At 35.6% G+C, this 13,437-nt stretch overlaps 1 protein-coding gene across 1 annotated transcript in view; it reads right to left on the bottom strand.

Moving 5' to 3' along the window:
- RYR3 (ryanodine receptor 3) overlaps positions 1-13,437 on the bottom strand; it is a 239,895-nt gene that overhangs the window by 76,889 nt on the left and 149,569 nt on the right. Inside the window, exons 45-53 of the mRNA XM_059819553.1 lie at positions 10,709-10,889; positions 10,143-10,251; positions 8,806-8,926; positions 7,701-7,870; positions 6,805-7,025; positions 5,446-5,536; positions 3,853-3,993; positions 1,330-1,511; positions 351-429 (exon numbers count right to left, since the gene is read on the bottom strand). Of these exons, the coding sequence (XP_059675536.1) occupies positions 351-429; positions 1,330-1,511; positions 3,853-3,993; positions 5,446-5,536; positions 6,805-7,025; positions 7,701-7,870; positions 8,806-8,926; positions 10,143-10,251; positions 10,709-10,889 (1,295 nt within the window). The remainder of the gene's footprint in view (positions 1-350; positions 430-1,329; positions 1,512-3,852; positions 3,994-5,445; positions 5,537-6,804; positions 7,026-7,700; positions 7,871-8,805; positions 8,927-10,142; positions 10,252-10,708; positions 10,890-13,437) is intronic.

Here is a 13,437-nt window from a genome sequence, read left to right as displayed (position 1 = left end):
TATCTGACTCCCAGCCAAAAAACATCATTACCAGGCAAAATGAAACTAAGATCTATATATTCTTACTTAAAAAAAAAAAATCAAAACCCATATCAAACAAAGTGCCCCTTTTTCATTCCCCTCAAATCTTTGTCCTAATAAATTCTGACCACTTTGAAAAAGTGACAAACTTCAATGCATTTTCTTGAGCAAAAGGTTTCTTCCACGTATTCCTAAAGAAATACGCAGGCATTAACGCACTCTGAACAAGGGCCTATCAGTTAAATTGTCCATTTTTTCTGTCAGTATCCACCCCAGGTATTATTTACTAGTCCTTTTCTGACAGTTGCCAGTCTTAAAATAATTCCTACCTTATCAAAGGCCCATTTATCATGGGAATGTTCAGCATACTTGCTGACAATATACTCCAACTTTTCAGGAAGTACAAGGCTGTAAACAAAGGGGAGTATGGTCATTCAATCGTAAGTTACTGCAGTCTGATTTATGAAAAAAAAGTCAGTATAATATAGCACTAATCAAAATGGTTCACCTCCAGATGAAGGCAATACATTTGGCTTTGCAATTCCGTTTTCTTTAGAAGAAATGCCACGAAACAAAGCAAAGCTATAATGGCATTTAGAGGGAACCTTCAAATACATAACAGTTGCACTTATAAGCAAGTGAAATCACAAGAAAAAAAACCTGCTTCACCATAACCTACAGATATTTTTCTTGGTAATTCTTAATACAGGATAAAATGAGTATGGATGTTTCACATTGCATAATGATGGAGGGGTAAGAATTTAATAGCAAGAATCAACTAGTGATCCTCAGTTCTTGAATATAAAAGTATCAGAAATCTATATTTTAAAAGCACAAGATTACTAGGAAGGCCAAGTCTCTATTAAATCATCACACATGATGATTTGGCAATAGGCCAACTGAATCACGTACCAGATTTTGATGATCTTGTACCATTTGTCATAAGCACACTCTAAATAATGACAGTACCAAATGTATTACAGGTGTATATATCCCAAAAGTTTGAACTACTATGTAATAGGGTACATAATAAGTACAGCATTTACTACATGCTCTGCAGATATCATGTGGAAATATTTAACATCTGTGCAGTGCTGAGAAGAATATGTTTTATATCTGGTAAACAGGATATGTTGCAGTGAGGTATTTGTCAGGAGGAAGCAAAAATCCCTACACTATTTCTGAAAGGTACTAATATCATTAAAAAGTCAGTCACTAGCCAACTATCCCTACAGAGGAGAAAATGTTAGTAAGGAATAGTATAAAAATATTTAAGGAAAGGAAATCACTATGATTTATATGACTCACTTTGCTGTGCTGACAGGTTTGGGATCAAAATTTCCTTCTGGATCCACTGAAGTCTGCTTTTCCAAAGTTGACCTAATTCGTGTATCTAAATAATCAGGGGGCAAGGCACCAGCTATAGCACTTAGACAAGGCAGAGCCATTCGAAAGAGCTCTGGATCATACTTCTGCAGGAGAGATAGGAACTGGTTGGAAAATCCAATAGAAAAACATGCAGTGTTAGTGAAATCCAAGCAGCCATACATACAAATATTAGAAGATTCAAACAAACAGTAAAGCACATTTAAAAATTAAGCATAGAGCAAAACTATTGCCATCTACTTTTCTTGATACCAACTTGATACATTTTTAAGACTACTCAAATTAACATAAGAGTATGCTGACACTTGTATAAGTACACACAAGTATGACTCTTACGCTTTCTTTGGGCCATTAAGGACTACATAGGAAGTGTCAAGGGTTGTGTGCCTAGTTATAGAAGTACGATCATCTATAAAATAGTGTCTTAGTTCTAAAATGATTAATTCCTATCTTAACTGCAGAAGCCATTGTAATTTCTCCCTCTTTTGCCCTAATCTATTTCAGTTTATATCATGCTGGTTAAAGGAAATTGTGTTTTACTGTAGCAAAGTCAGTTCATTATTTTTCAAAATTGTCCTGCTAAGAGGCGAACTAACACATTTGCTCTTCTAAATAGTCCAGTTTACCTCTGGAGAGAACACAGAAGGACTTGATATATAAAAATCTAAGGTGGAATTACATTTGAAGAACCTATACTTAGTAACTTGCCATGAAACATACTCAAGGTCGATTGTTACACCCTAGATTATAAGAAACGTGTTACAGGAAGTATCAGCAGATCACTGTAGGCCAAGGTTCTCCTTCCAGCTCTCAAACAACATTCTTAGTATGCTTAGGAAAAAAGAAAAAAATTATCACTTTTCTATCTTTCAGATTCCCCATATGTAAAATGGGCATAATGATATAGCTTCAAAAGGCTTTAAGATCTACTGATGAACACTACCATATAAGAGTTTGATGCTATTATAATTATTTAATAAAGTTTTACTCAGATAGCAGAGGCATCTTTTTGATGTTAAGACACAGGCACCAATCAAGCATTTATAGGAAAAAAATTCTACACTGCAAAAATACTTCTCTTGCTTCGTTATCAGAAATAGAAAGACTATATGCTTCTATAAATCTAAATGACCACTTTGTGTCAAGAAAATGCTGAAGAACAATTTCAAGGTCCATTGAAAATACTTGCTGATAAAATTGTATGTTTATATCACAGGAAGCAGAATGCCTAAGATTTTGAGGTTTTAACTTCCTCTGGTTTTATTGCAACATTCTTTAGTGTGTATGGCACAAACAGAAGAAGTGAGGTCACAGTGTAAATTGCTGCCACTAAACATCTGGAAGCCATGCAAATACCAAACCTGTAAATATCTCAGTACAAAAACGAACAATGGAGAATACTGTAGCTCAGCACATTTACACAACTCTCCTTTCATTGGACTAAAAACCATTTACAGAAAAATTAAAATGCTATTATAGAGGGCCACCAATATTGGCAGAAACATATCATCTTCATTTATCTGTAAAAAGCTAAGACACACTAATTGGAAGTATTTCGTTGTGTCAGGCCCTCCTGACACTCTTTGCATTTGTGACAGCAGCAAGAGAGAGGTAAATGTCACTAAAATCAAATACAAATAAGACTTAGAAAGCCATTTTAGAATTATGCAGAGACCATGTTCATTTCCATACTATAAATCAGAATGCCTAGAGAAGCAATCATCTAAATCTGTTGGTTAGAACTGGAACATAAATTAAGTGAGATGCAATGAAAAAATTTGTTATTGACCCATAGTGAGAACCTGATTTTTGAGCCCAATCAAGTACAAAAAGTATTTACTCTGTAAGGCATTTCTCTTATCAGAAATGTAACTTCTTTTTCTTACTCGGAGAAAAAATGAGTAAGTGAAAAAATCGCAAGATCACACTTTGGAACAGGAAAATGGAAAAATATTTAATTCTAAGAATATTGCATCATATTTCTTAAGCTGGGCAATAACCAGAAAACTAACAAAATACAAGCGTATGTTTGAAAACAGACAATGTAAATTTACTGTGTATCCACCAACAATTTGACAAGCATATACATACATTTCTTAAAATTAATTTTACGTCAGTAAAAAGTATTTTAAAAAGTTTAGTAGCACTAAGATAGGAGAGGAGACAACACTGAGTTGTTAGTGCAGCAAGCAATCTGCCTCATTACTACTGTAAGACTATATGGCTATATCAAGACCAAGATTTGAAATTTCATTAGTTTGGAGAGAATCTTTCAAGATTCAGCATTCAATTTTTCATTAGAAAGTTACTTCATTAAAAGCATTCATTGACTTATCTCCCATATTAGGTGAAAGAATTGTTAAAATAGGAACTTCCTGCACTTGGCAAGGCAAATTATCATTGTAATGCTTTTATAGTCATCCCATACTGAATTACAGTCATTACCTTATGAGACAAGGAATCAAATATTCCCCAGAAAAGTTTTTCAGTTAAATGTAATTCTTCTTCTGCTGCAATGCCATAGCTTCCCATTCCTGAAGGCAGACAATAATATTTCCAGCACTGTTCATAGTGATTTGTCAGAAGCTAGATTTTCAAGAAAATAAAAATGCATGTAAAACATTGGTATTTAACAAAATAACATACGGGTTAGTGAAGTCTGAATTGCCAGTATCTGCTTAAACAGTTACATGAGTATTATTATTTCTTTCTGTCTCTTCGTTTCTAATGGATCATAAAAATGGTCTTTTTGTCTTCTTTTTCTTTTTGGGAGAGCAGTGGAGCCCATGCTGTGAAAGTATAAAGCCTGTACTATCCCCAGCTGCTGCTGTGGGATTCTCGGTGATGGCCGCGAGCAGCAAAATTACAAAATTTCAGGATTGTCACCATTTGAGTACAGATTAGCTTACAGGATAAAAATAGAACCTATGAAATGGGTATAAAACAGGACATCATAGATTCTGGTAAGAAGTTTTACTAATTCAGATTGAATTTGCTTCTGTCATTTGTAGTTGACGGCCTCAGTATTATTCAAAACATTGCAAAAGACACCTGCAGTACACCCTTTCAGCCACGCCTGCTCATCTCTGGAAAAACCTATGGAAAGAACTATTATACAGACAATCTGTAACATACCAGTTAAAGAGCTAGCATATATGATTATTGGTGCACTTTCCACATCATTTCAAACTTCTACTGATTTCTTCTTTAGAACTAAAAATTCCTGTCCCATGGGAAATTGTAAAATTTCTTTTAGCATCAGATTAGAATCTTGACATTTTAATTTTTCCTGCAATTTTGTTTAAGAAGGCAAAATAATAATAAAAAAACCAAATCAAACACTCCCTTTTCGCCACACTTCTGCTCAAAAACTACTGATGCTCCAGAATATGTCTGTAAATCTGTATGACAGAACTTCAATTCTGCCATAAAAAAACCTGCAGACCCAAGATCAGGCCGTTTTATCTCAACAGGAACAGTCAGCAAACCTGACTGCAAAAATTCTAAATAGAAGTTATTTATAATTTCACAACTGTAATTCTCTATTTACAGAACAAGAAGATGGAACTGAAGACTTCAGTTAAAGATCGCTCAAAAAAAAAAAAAAAAAAGAGGTGAATTCTGTTCCCTGTATCCTGTTATCTGTAGACTTCACGCAAAATTTATTCCTGGACTATGCATCCTACCAAGAGTTATTGTAGTTCATCTAGGAGAAGAAGAAATATCAAGATAATGCTAACATTTAATTTAATACTTTCAAATACTCTTTTGCTGAAGCAGTGAAAAAGTCAACAGATCATTGAACAAATTCTCATAATCAGCTTACTATATACTGTTTGCTTTAGGCAAGATTTCACAAAACCTTTAATAATCATATTCCATTTGAAAGACTTTATAAAACAATAACATTATTTTCAAATCAGAAGTCATTTCACATTGCTTCACCCTGCCCTGTTCTGTTTTTAAAAACATGACGATGACATATTATCGTGAAGTAAATTTTACGCTGAATGCATGTACAGAAAGTAAAGCATTTACCTTGAGAGGCATTTTACAGTATTCATTGAGTAGGGGCACATCAAAAACTAGCCTTCTCAACAGCTGTTGTAGCATAGAGGGACGTAAGTGGCTGTAATTAAAAAAAACAGAAGTTCTTAGTAAAATTCATAAAGTCCAGTGAAACTGAAATAAAAATTGAAATCAATTTGCATATTGGAATTCAAATCACTCATTGAAAGTATTTTGAAAAATCAATGGTAGATGCTTAAGGAATCTCACTATGCCTCATCTACATATAGAAGGATATAGCACAGAAAGATGCGCTACCTCTGAACTCTCTTAAGTGAATAGACACCATGTATGACTGTGCCCTATGACAGCAGAGGGACGGGTGCTGGATTTTTTTCAGTACACACAGAGGGGACAATCTAAGCAAAAGAAATAGAATTAACAGAATGGTTTCTAATATGACACTGAGAAGCAACAAAACACTCCTAACTGAAACTGATCTGGGAAATACATTATGATTAGTCTTATAAGAAATAAATCTCAGCTGGAAGATTGAATAAATTACCCAGCATTTCTTTTCTAGCTATTTAATTTCAGTTATCTATAGACTTAAAATCAATGTAAAAATGCTCCTTTCATATCTCCCCCTCAGTCATCGCTTTTTCAGGCTGAAGGTTCCTGGTCTACTAAGCTGTTCCAAAGCAGCAAAATTATTTCTTATTGTTGTTCCCTCTTGTTAGCCTTTCCGAATCTTTTCCATTTCTACTATATCCTCTTTTTGGCAGGGGTCCAGCACTATGCACAAACTGAAAATGCACACTGCGTTACTAATTTCACAGTCCACTGCACAGACAAGTAGCACTACAGTTTATGACAAAGATCAAGAATTACGATTCAGTTGGCAAATCTACATTTCAATTCCTCATATAACTTCAGTGCTCAGTTCAGTTTTAGGATCAGTTTTAGGATTTGGAGAGTTGGGGTTAGTGGTGTTTTTTTTTTTTTTTAAACTATGACCAACGCTCTTCAAACCACAATCAGAAATACAAACACGTCAATCCCTTAAAACCCCAACATATACACACAGTCAGAGTTGCCAGACCATTTTTGGTTATTACTGGGGTTTTGTTTTTACAAATAATCAGAATTTATCCTGTATCACCATAAAGCTCATAGCAACATGACAGTTTGTATAATGCATTACCTGTAATGGAAAAATCAAATCTATTTTCTCTTAGGTAAAAAAAAAAAACCCTATCATACACTCTGGTCATTTATTTAATGCAAGAATAAAATAATCTTAGTTCTACATTATACACAAAGAAAGAAATTATTAAAATACATATACTGCACAAAAGAAGTCAATTTGTACACAGGTATCATACATACTGGCAAATAGCAAGAAGGCATTCTTCAATCGTGTCTCTTTGTGCTTTTGTGAGGGAACGTCCTTTGGATAACCTGTATATTGTGTGAAGCATGGAGTCAACCAGAGAGGCATGATGCTCTGTTCCAGAAAAGAGGGGAGCACATCTTTTGAGTAATGGAAACACAGCTGAGCAAATATATCTATTTAGTGCGAGAGCTGCCTCTGTGGTACTTAGCGAAACCTGTATGAAGTAGTAAATGATTGTTAGTATCATATGGAATAAAGATTACTAAATATGAAGTCTATAAAACATAATAATGAAATACTCTTTAAGTCCCCTTAGGGGCTGGGTGCTAACATGATATTCCCAGTATACCCATGAGGACAAAAGCTATTTTTTTTTTGATCTTGAGAAAATCCAAGCCATCCACTTGTCCCCTATCTCTTGCCCCACTGCACTCTGAACCAACAGGAGCAAAAAAGAATATGCAGCTTCTTTCTTTAGCAAGAAACACGAAGCATTAAGTAGCAGTTTTCATCTCACTTAATTTCTTCATACCTACACATATATGAATTTTCAGTGTAATTCTGGGAAGCACACATGAAATAAAACTAATCATTAGGCCTATTATAGTATATCCAATGTACTTACTGTATAATTAATGTAAGCCTGTATTACAAGTTCTTAAACTACATTACGTTGTTGCTTCATAAGGTGGTACTGAATGCTTATGATCAGACTTAGGCACTATAAATTAACAGTAACTGAATTATTACTGTTTGTGTTTATAGAAAGCCTATACTACCCTTTCTTTTTTTTTTTTTTAAAGTTGTTTTGACTTGAAATTCTGTTTCTTACACTTACAGAGCCATTATATCCAGCCACTGCACCTAAACTCCACAGCAAAATACTTACTGTATCCAAAGAGGCAGAGGCTCTTAAATCTGGTAAAAATCCAACTTCCAGTAGGTGAAGGAGGAAGCTTTGGTCCTTAATACCATAGACACGGTCCAAGAAGAGTACCATGGGTGCTTTATGATCAGGACAGAAATTTGCAGACATGTCTGGCTCATTCACTGTGCCATCTACACAAATATATAATGCAACCTTTAATAGTAGATAACTGATAAAACAAGAAATACCAAGACAAATACACTATAATTGCATTTAATGTGTAAAATACATGTTCAATGAAAATTATATTCTTGTTCAGTTTTCTTGTATGCTGAAAAAGAATACTAAGGTTTTATTATTTCAAAAACCCTATTATTTTGCAATTTAATCTTTCACTCTTAAATGAAAACTTAAGAATGAATGGTAAAGTATTCTACTTGTTTCATTACTATTACGGAGATTGTTTATATGGTATTAAAGATAAATATTACTATTCTTATTAGTAATAAATGATTAACGTAGCTGGACAAGGTGAACGAAGAACTGCTATACGTCAAATCCCAAAATACTACAATTCAAGGGTGTTAATTAAAATTAGTACAGTGTAAGTTTAAAAACAGAGAGATGCTTAAAATGCTTCTTTATGCAGCAAAGAGTAAAGTTCTGGAACTGGATTTTGTGGGTACAGACATTCCAAAGGGATTTGATACATTCTTGGACACCAGGTCCAGAAACAGATATTAATGGGCAGGGAGGTGCACTCTAATCTTTCTAAACAAATGACTGGATGATGTGGAAGTACAAAGGGACTGAGTCCAAACTTACACATTCTACCTAAAGAGATAGCATCTCTACAGCCACTGCTGGAGACAAAGTACTGGGATGGACGGCCCATGAGTGTCATCCTGTGAAGTATTTCTTATATTCTTACTTTCTCTGCTCCATGGAAATAAGTATCTGTTCTACTGGAGCAGCTCTAACTGATACATATCTAATTAAAATCTGAAGAACAGTTCTCTGCTTGTACTCAACTCTAACAAAATTTCTCTATTTTACACCTGAAGGCTTATGTGCCTAAATATTTTTATAAAAAGATGAACTGGTCTAATAAAAATATTAAAGTTACCTTTGTTAACTGTTGACAGCTTTAGTGGTATACTTATAATCCCAACCAAATCTTCAGTTGGCACCAGAGATCGAAGGATTGACCTGATTCGAATAGCTTCCCCTTTTCCACTTTGAATAAGCTGTTAGAAAAAGTTTATCAATTAAGAAATTTAGTACTGAGGGACGTAAGAAAAATTTCCTCAAAATATTGATATTAATACAATTTTTTTCAAACACTGGAAAAAAAATGCACAGAAATTCCATTTATCCCAGCACTCTAATGGAATTGCCGATTTTCAGATGATCCTGCTTTTGAATCTGTCCTTATTTTGATATCATATCAATAATTTCACACATTCCCAATAACACAGAAAAACCCCACATGGATAAGATTCCTAAACCAATCAGATAAAAATGAAAACTTCTGAAAGACTCCTGTTACTTACAGAACCTACAGTGCCAGGTTTTGAGCTTGCCTCTTTATAATATGAACAGATGCAGACCTGTCTGATGTATCTACCCATTTTTCTATTGTTTCTATGCAGTAAAAATTTCAAAAGGCATTAACAACGAGGGGACCAATTCATTTCAACTTCTAGCAGAAATTAGGTATTCACAACCTGTGTCTCTGAAAATCTCTTCCAGTAATTTTCTTAATATGAAACTATCATCTCTGGCAACAGACAGCTACATACAGCTTTACAGTTAATAAAGTTAATAGCTTTGGTAATAGGGAGGGGAGTAGGATAAGTAGGGAGTAAGTAGGGAGGCCACTTCATACTTCTTGTTGTATTGAGATACATTTTGCATTTTCAGCTAGATTTATGCTACTAAAGAATTTTCAATACTGACAAGCAAAAGTCAGTCTAACTAAAACCAAGTCTTGCATGTGGCTGTTACAAGCATTACAGTCAAAACAGTTATTTTACGTATTTTTCCATGTATTCATGTGGTGTAGATACCATATTTCATCAGTGCACACAAAAGCAACTCTGTATCTCATTCTGATGAAAATTATTTTTATGGCTTTCTAGAGAACAGTAAAGGGCCAGTTTCAGAAATTTCATTGGTAGTATAAATGTGCAACACTAGTAGTTAATCTTTGCTTTGATTCCATAGTCACATAAAAATTCTCAAAATTTTAGATAAATAGAAAAAAAGCATAAGGAATCAAAATACCATGATTCTTTATGAAGAGCTTGCAGGGAACAAGTTTGTCTAGACACAGCAAGAAATGCAATAAAGTTCACCTTCTGAAAGGAAGAAGCCTTTGAATAAAGAACAGTTTAGATAGACATGTGCATTTCTATTTACAAATCTCCTACATTTTCTGAGCAAGTGACAAAATGAACTTACATGCATTTCTGGTGCACAGCGTCCAAGTAAATCTATGAGAGCTGAGTAAAATGACATGATTGCATTGCCCATGTGCACAATCTCCTCCTCCTCCTCCTCCTCATCATCACTAAAAGGTAAACAATACCAGTGAGCATTTTTGCTAATGTAAGTTTATAGCTCCTCTCTGGAGCTAGAGCCATGATCCAGAGACTATTAATCAGATATATTAATTTCCTCTGGCTCCAGATTACGGGGTTTTTAACCCTAGAGTGAGCATGCAATTAAACAGTAATAACAGATGTCACATGACTTCTGTCTTCCTCTTTCACTTTACCTTAGCTTCATTCCACAACAGCCTTCTCCTTTGCTTTGTCCTTCAGGCTTCTCTTCTGTAACTCTTATTCCACTTTTATCTGGCTCATGCTTTATGAATTCCATAAGACAACTGCTTGTGGGTGCGAATCTCTAACGCTCTATGTCTGTATAATGCCTTACACAACAGGGCCTATTATCCACATATTGCAAGCATGATTAAACCACCTATTAAATCATCATTTGCCAAACAAGCATTTACATTTACTTACCCTTCTCTTTTATATGCCTGTGAGGGAAGGTCGCGAGTAGGATTCTCTGAGATCCTGATAGCTTCCTGCATAGCTGCCAGCAAACCATTTCCTCCTTCTCCCCTAAGGTCTGGTCCAAAGCACTCTGGCCGTCGAATAAGGAGCTTGACAACGACACTTGCATTTTCCTCAACACTTTCACCTGAGGACCAAAAAGCACTATACATACTTGCTCCTGAAAGGTATCCTTAAGTCAGAAGACAACTGCATTTTCCCCTAAATTTTACAAAATATCCTTATTTTTGAAAACAAAAATGTATCAAGTTGACAGCATTGGATGTGCTTTATCAAAAACATACAAAGGTTTAAAAGCAACAGTGTAGACTTGCCTTGCAAAGTTTTACTACGCTCAATCTAGAAGGGTCCACTTTAGAAGGTTAATTTGCTTTTTATGGCAAAACCTACTCTCTCTGGTATAAAGGCTAACAGTCCCAAGAGGCAAGAAATCTGCTATTCGGGAGGGTGGGAAGGAATTTTTGACTCCAGCCAACCCCCCAGCCTCCCCCTCTCCTGCGGGACAGGGAGAAAACAGAAAGAAGGTGTGACGACTCATGGATCGACTGTCTAGTACAGAAAGCAAAAGCTATGCATGTAAGCAAAGCAGAAAGACAAATTCACTCACTGCTTCCCAGACAGATGTCTAGCCAGTTTTCAGAAAGCAGGGCCTCAGCACACATAATGGCTGTTGGGGAAGACAAGCGCTGTAACCACGAACGTCCCCCTCTTCCTCCTCCTTTCCCTGAGCTTTTGTTGCTGAGCACAATGTCATGGTATGGAATATCCCTTTGGTCAGTCTGGGTCAGCTATCTCAGCTGTGTCCCCTCGCTACCTCTTGCCCACCCTGAACCTACTCACTGGGGCCAGGGAAGGAGGGGAAGGGGCAGAGTCGGAAAAAAAATGAGAAAGCCTTCATGCTGCACAAGTACTGCTCAGCAACAGTCAGAACACTGGTAGGTTATTAACACTGTTTTAGTCATAAATGGAAAACACAACACTATATAGGTTGCTATGAAGAAAGTTAACTCCATCCCAGCCAGACCTAGTACAGGGTGTGAGAATTATTAAATTTTTAATGGGCCAACTGAAGCAAGGAATGTTGCTTAACATTATGTCCTTAGTACTTCATCAGTGGAAAATTCATGTCAGAGCTTCATCTTCTCAATATGACTAAAAAATAACAAATTGTATTTTAACTGAAATATACCTAGAGTAAAATCTCCTGATTCTTTCTGCTGCATGTTTAAATATTTGTTAAATCTTCTGCTTGCTATTTAAAGCCTGAAATTGACTACTTCATCTTTTCGATACACAAAAATCACATTAAAATCAGTTTTAAAGGTCATGGCTTGCCTGAAACAACCCCATTTATAACAGCTTTGTGTAGAAAAATGTATGTATATTTGAAAAGGGAAAAGAGTGGGTTTAACTAATGTATAAATTCAGTACAGGCAGACCGGTTGTGATCTAGATGCTTGCTGAGTAACAGTTATTAGGAAAAGGAACGTTCATATAAATGAACTTTTTGTATGTAACTAACTGCTTCATGGACTGCAGTTTGTGGCATGTGGAAGCATGATAGGAATAATAATTGGGTCAAAAGCTCAGCTTATGGTTAAATGCAACTGGTTAGAAATTCACAGTGGCTACCTTATAAGAATACTGATAATCTGTAGCAAGATATGGAATTAATGGGACATGTAGGAAGAAAACAAATTACAGGAAAAGAAACATCTCACAGTCACTGAACTTGTGATGTCAGTAGCTTGGATCATCAGTATCTATATTTTACAAGCAAGCTACAATACTAAACCAGTACAGAAACACAAGTAGCAAGTTTATATTAAACTGAATTTAAACAGCTTTAGCAGCCACCAAAGAAGTAGGATTAGAAACTGTGGTTTAGCTGAGAGCACCGGTGGTGCTACCAGGAAGTCAGAGTCAACAGAAGGCAATGGTAGGTGAGGTAACTGGGACTAACTGGCTCTAGAAGGAGCAGCTAAACACTTTAAACATGTCAGTCTTGTAGTTTTCCCACTTAAAACACCGGTATGATCTTGATATGGAACACAGGATGAGAAGAACTGGCCTCAAGTTGTGCCAGGGGAGGTTTAGATTGGATACTAGGAAAAATTTCTTCACTGAAAGGGTTGTCAAGTACTGGAACAGACTGCCCAGCGAAGTGGTTGAGTCACCATTCCTGAAGGCATTTAAAAAACATGTAGACGTGGCACTTAGGGACATGGTTTAGTGGTGGACTTGGCAGTGTAAGGTTTACGGTTGGACTCGATGATCTTAAGGGTCTTTTCCAACCTAAGTGATTCTATGATTCTGTACCCTAACTACTGACTTTGCACAGATTCTGGCTTTTTTGTTTGTTTGTTTCTTTCTCCTTTTCATTCACCTTATTTTCTGAGAAAGCAGGATTTTAAATCTTAAAGTCAACAATTTTAGTTTCATTTGGTTAAAACCTTCTATGTAAAGATTTTTAAAATAATGAATTAAGTAAAATCTAATCTCAAAAAAATTCACTACATACCACTCTATAGATATACAAACAACCATCAAAACACGCACAACATTCAGCTACAGTTATCAGATGCTCCTGAATCCTTCCATGTTTCATGTATCTTTTGAGGAGGCAAATACAAAACCCCCTTAAAAATTGTAAGGGGCTGTTTGAATCCATATTG

This window comes from Gavia stellata, chromosome 7, assembly GCF_030936135.1.
Source record: "Gavia stellata isolate bGavSte3 chromosome 7, bGavSte3.hap2, whole genome shotgun sequence".
NCBI lineage: Eukaryota > Metazoa > Chordata > Aves > Gaviiformes > Gaviidae > Gavia > Gavia stellata.
The sequence above is the reverse complement of the archived record's forward strand: the minus strand, read 5'-3'. Positions and strand labels throughout refer to the sequence as shown.